Below are 5,820 nucleotides of genomic sequence, written 5' to 3' on the forward strand. Positions count from 1 at the left end.
ATTAAAAATTATTTTTTTATTTTGTACAAACAAAATAAATATATTGAAAAATATAAAAACAATAAAAAATTATACTTCAGATGTTAATTTAGTATCAAAAACGTAAAATATTTGAGTAGCCCGAGATATAGCCAAAGATTGCAGTGCCATAGCACTAGCGAAAATTTAAATTTGCTGACTGGAATTCTTTCGGATAATTGACGCTCTACTTTACTCTTATAGGTAAACAAAATCAGCATTATATTTTACAACCAGTATATTTAAAAAACTCACTATATTTTAAAATACTTTTATAGTATTGAAAGCAATTTTTTATCTTGGCTTTTTATTTTTAATAATAGTTATCACAGAAATGTCCTGAATAGTTATTGTATCAGTACACTGACATTTAATTTTACATTGTCACAGCAGTACAGTTCTCTTATAAGCCAATAGAAGCTGACACATCTCTTATAAACAAAGCAGGCTGTATGTTTCAAACATGCAAAAATAGGCAATTTTTAACATATAACATACAAGCATGCTCTTATTTGCATGGACAGTACAAATATGCTGTGTTTTTAAATACTAAAACATTAGCATAGATAGCAAAGCAATTTTTACATTAACATTTTCAGCCTACTTTATATATCAAAAATTTTTTTAAATCAAATCACTGAATACTCTATCATTATTTAAAAATTATGAAAGTATAGACTATAAGAACATTATTTTAAAAAACTCCATTGGTTCTACACTCCCAAAAAAAGTTCAGTTTAGCAGAAGCCTTGACTAGCTTCAGAACAATCTTTCTGTAAATTTTGGCCACTGATGCCTTTGTGTTATCAACAGTGTTTCAATATTAAGAACTGTCTGATAATCTAAATATATATAACTCAAAGGTGACTGACATAGTGATCTATCAACGCACAGCCCAAACCACTGGACGGATCGGGCTGAAATTTGGCATGCAGGTACACGTTATGATGTAGGCATCCGCTAAGAAAGGATTTTGATCAATTCTACCCCCAAGGGGATAAAATAGGGGATGAAAGTTTGTATGAAACTTTGTCAATTTTAAACCGATCGGGCTGAGACTTTGCATGCATAAAGCTACTATGACGTAGGCATCCCCTAAGAAAGGATTTTGATAAATTCCACCCCTAAGGGGATAAAATAGGGGATGAAAGTTTGTATAAATCTTCTTAGATTTTCGACTGATTGAACTGAAATTAAAGATTGGAGCTACTATGATGAAGACGTCCGCTTAAATAGGATTTTGATAAATTCAACCCCCATGGGGATAAAATAAGGGATGATGGAGGATGTAAATGTATTAGTTTGAACCTATCAGTACCTAATGGAACGAATAAATTAAGACGAACAAAATAATTTTTAGTTCTAAATGTTGACAATAGATGGCGTTAGTAGTATTTTAAAACGCGCTATCGTTGTGTTTTCACTGAGTTACATATACCCGATGATGAGTGGCCGCCGTATCTAATAGTACATACTATACCTAAATATTTCTAGCGGATTATATTTGACGATTTTGGCTGTTCTTTTCTTGGCATATTTTGGATTGCATTTGCTTTGTTTCGGTTTAGTAGTTTTGGTTATAGACTCTGCTTTGTATTTGGCATTTGTTTTGTTTTCGTTTGGTTTAAGTATAGGTTTTGTCGGTTAGACTTTTTTCAAATGGCTAAAGAAAATCTGAACGTTAATGGAGAAGTTGAAGAATGTTCTCTCATGGACAGTTTTATGTTGCTTGCTCATGAGTAAGTTCACCCAATAGCTTGATACTTTTAGCACCTAATGACAGATTAGTTAAGAATATTGTGTACAAAGAAGTTTTGTAGGCCCTAATTTTTTACACACACTAAACAAAAGTAAAGCCGCAAAAACTATACCTAATTAATAATAATACTTCTTAACGCGAGCGAAGCCGCGGGCAAAAGCTAGTGGTCTATAAAGTAGGTTAAAAGCTTTAGAGTTGTAAAATGATTTCACTGTTTATGGTAGCATTGTATTATTTGAAAGTGAACAATAATTCGATGACATCAATGACACCTGATTTTATGTTTTTTTATAACCATGATGACAAAGTATCAGAAATAAATGACATTCACAATATGACTACTTAAAATTATTAATTTTATAAATTATCTTACAATGTTTATGAAATGAAGTGAACAATATCTATTTAATAAATTTAATATTATCTTTTAAAAATGAATGGGCTATTATATCTTAAATGAATGTTTAATTTATAATATATATTACCTGAAAAGGCAATTCTAAATCTACATGAGCATCAATAATAGTATTTTCATTTTTATTTATTTCAGAATTTTCATAACCTAAATTAAAAACATATGAATAAAAATCAAATGTGACATTTAGTTGTTTATGAAAAAAATTATTTAACTTTTATAAAAATAATATATTAATAATTATCATATTTATATCAAATGCCACTAATCAAACAATTAAGTCAGATTTATTATCAGGGTATGTTTAGAAGAGTTTATGATTTAGGCCTGGTTTCTTATATGATTATATACATGTCACGCCAAAGTAAAAGCTTAAATATGTCTGATTGCCTTAGAAGCATGTAGTCAACACCAGTCTGTGGCCAGTACTCAAACAGTTAAATAATAGTTAAGTAATAGTACTTAAAGTAAGCAACTTAATCACCTACCTTTAGTCAAAATTTCATAACATTTATATACTTAAATACACAAAATGTAGTCTGGCAAATTGATCTGGTATAATTATTTGATTAGGGGCTGATTTCTTATCATTATATCAAATATCATCATTCTTATATTAAAATGAGATATTAAATATATTTTCATTAGAACTATCTGGAATAAATTTCATTTTTCAACAATAAAAGCATTTTAGTTATATAAATGGATTAAACCAACATTAAAAATTTTTAAAAATCATATGATATTATAATAAGTTAAATGGCTTATTTTAAGTATAATAATTTACTCAAAATAAACTGTTTATTAATTTATCATAAATATATTTGTTAGCATATCAAAACAAAATTCTTTTTAACAAATTTTGATGTGTAGTATATAGTATATAGAATAATAAATATCAAAGCAAAAATATTATGATAAAATATTTTTAAAATATCTTAATTTACAGAGTTTCCATTAAATTAAGACTCAATTCACAATCTCCATCAAATTCTAAATTCAAAAGATTTTAAATAATTACATTACCAAAAGTATTTGAAAACCTACTTATGTTATATATTCAACAAACACTTCAATTTTGAAATCTATGATAGTATAAGTGGGGGACCCAAAAATAAGAGGAATAATTTTGTGGAGGGTGGGAAGTTCATAGTATGTGTATCCACCACTAGATGTCAGTAGATGGAATCCATCATGATCAGTATGCAAAGCGACGTTGGTGTGTTAAAACTTGTTGGCTCGTAGCGATTTTTTTAGTGAGTGTTGTTTTTCGTTTTCATCAAAAACATCAGATTTTAAAGAGCAATGTGCTGCTGTGAAATTTTGTGGATTGGATATGGTTGAAATGATTCAACGATCTTATAAACAACATGCTATGAGTAAGACAAGGGTTTATGAGTGGTTTTCTTACTTTCAAAAAGGAGAGTCTCTTGAAGATCAACCCAGGTCTGGTCATTCATCCAATGTTCAAATTGACAAAAATGTTGAGAAAACTCTAAATCTCATCACTGAAGACACCATCAAACCATTGATGAACTCATTGATTTGTCTGAGATTTCATGGAGTTCGATTCAGCAAATTTTGTCACAAGAACTCAACGTGTGAAGTGTTTCCACAAAGTTTGTTCCACACTTGTTGACCACTGATCAGAAAGGCAATCACTTGGCAGCTTGTCAGGCTTTGAAAGAACATTTGGAAAATGATCCAGACTTGTTTTCTAAGATAATAACTGATGATGAATCATGGTATTATGGTTACGATCCAAAAACCAAATGTCAATCCAGTCAGTGAAAAACATCAGGATCTCCTCATCCCAAAAAAGCAAAACAAGTAAAGTTGATTGTGAAAACCATGTTAATACGATTTTTGATATGAAAGGAATTGTTAATTCTGAATTCATCCATCCAGGCCATACAGTCAATCAACTTTGTTATCCGAAAGTCCTCAAAAAACTTCATGATGCTGTGAGAAGGAAAAGAAAAGACTTGTGGTGAACGGGGATTGGTTTTCCATCGACAATGTGCACACTCACATGACACTCTCTGTGAAGCAGTTTTTGACAAAAAATAGCATGACACTCCTCCCCATCCCACATTTGCCTGATCTCACACCTTGCATTTTTTTTTTTTTTTTGTTTCCCAGGATGAAGAGGGAACGCAAAGAAAAGTGTCTAATGACAGACGTGCTAAGAAGCATTTCGGAACAGGAATTTTCTAGGTGTTTTGAACAATGAAAAAACATTTGGACAAGTGTATTGAGGCTAGTGGATAGTATTTTGAAGGAGATTAAAATATGTTGTTGTTAAAATAAATACACAATTTTTTTCTGAATTTTTTTTTCATTATTTTTGGGTCCCCTCACATATACTAGAGCCACTTCTGAGTGAAATGTTAACAGTAATCTTTCTGGATATTTCTTATTAGAACACTCACTTGTACTTGTATTCTAAATTCAGGTACCATATATAACCTTAAACAGTATATTTCTTCTAATTCCCATGTAAAAGCTATTATCAAAACTGATTTGGAAGAAAGACACTTTGATCAATATCTGATTCATATATTGTTTCATAATTTTGAATAAGAGTTGAATAATCTAGTATTTCATTCTTGTTAGGTGTATTGAGTTCACGGGTTGGATGTCACGCCAACTTATGTCAATCAAAACTTCCAAGAACGTCAGTCTATGAGGCGTTAAATATACTTGAAATTATTTTTAATTTACGAGCGCTTTCGACGTAAATAAGCACGTCGTCTTCAGGTAAAATTAAATTCGAATAAAGAATTCGAACCATACATTTAAATTTAAAACATTAACGATACTAGCCGTTTTTTGAACATACAGAAAAGAGATTTTAAATTTAAATATTTAGAATTAAACATTTAAAATTGGTGCGCATGCGTTTTAAAACAAATAAACATCGATTGGAGTGGCTATTAATTATTATGTGAACGCGAAAAATTGGCGCACGTGCACCTTAACATGCATAACATGAGAGCCAATTAGATGTCTATTAAGAACAATTAAATTTTTAGAATTTAAATTAAAACACTTTGTAAATACGTATAAAATTTTTGGCACGCATGCGCCTTAACATAGACAGCATAGAAACCGATCGGAATAGATCCACAAGTGCAAGTTTATGTTAAAATTTAAATTTTAAATATTAAAGCGCGGGACATAATTTAAAATACATAACACACGTAAAAAGACGCACATAAAGGGGCCGACATGTATGTGCTTTGAATCATGTAGGAGGTGCGGGAAGAGAATGCAAAATTATTGTTGGTTTTTTAACCGCCTGAATAAATTAATCCAGACGTCCGGTAAATCGAGGGTAGGGGTGTTGCACGGGGAGAGCAGTTTTGTGAGGAGGGCCTCCCAAATGTATATCAAGTTCCCTTCATCACAGCGTTTGAGTATTTCCACTCGATTCCAAAGCGCTACGTGGTGGTGTTGTATCACCAATTTGGAAAGTTCCGTGTCACAATTGCCAAGTGCCACCGAACGTTGGTGTTCAGATATGCGAGCAGCCAGCATTCTCGTAGTCGCTCCTATATAATTGGTGCATAGTCCTGATATTGGATTCTGCAGGGGAACGGAGTATACACCAGATTTTTCCAGGGTG

At 31.3% G+C, this 5,820-nt stretch overlaps 1 protein-coding gene across 1 annotated transcript in view; it reads right to left on the reverse strand.

Annotated features, from left to right (window-relative positions):
- The window catches only part of LOC111624047, a 48,105-nt gene that overhangs the window by 32,399 nt on the left and 9,886 nt on the right, over positions 1-5,820 (reverse strand). Inside the window, exon 4 of the mRNA XM_023366826.1 lies at positions 2,263-2,339. Within this exon, the coding sequence (XP_023222594.1) occupies positions 2,263-2,339 (77 nt within the window). The remainder of the gene's footprint in view (positions 1-2,262; positions 2,340-5,820) is intronic.

This window comes from Centruroides sculpturatus, unplaced genomic scaffold (genome assembly GCF_000671375.1).
Source record: "Centruroides sculpturatus isolate CEXI.00-Female unplaced genomic scaffold, Cexi_2.0 scaffold323, whole genome shotgun sequence".
In the NCBI taxonomy this organism is placed as follows: Eukaryota; Metazoa; Arthropoda; class Arachnida; order Scorpiones; family Buthidae; genus Centruroides; species Centruroides sculpturatus.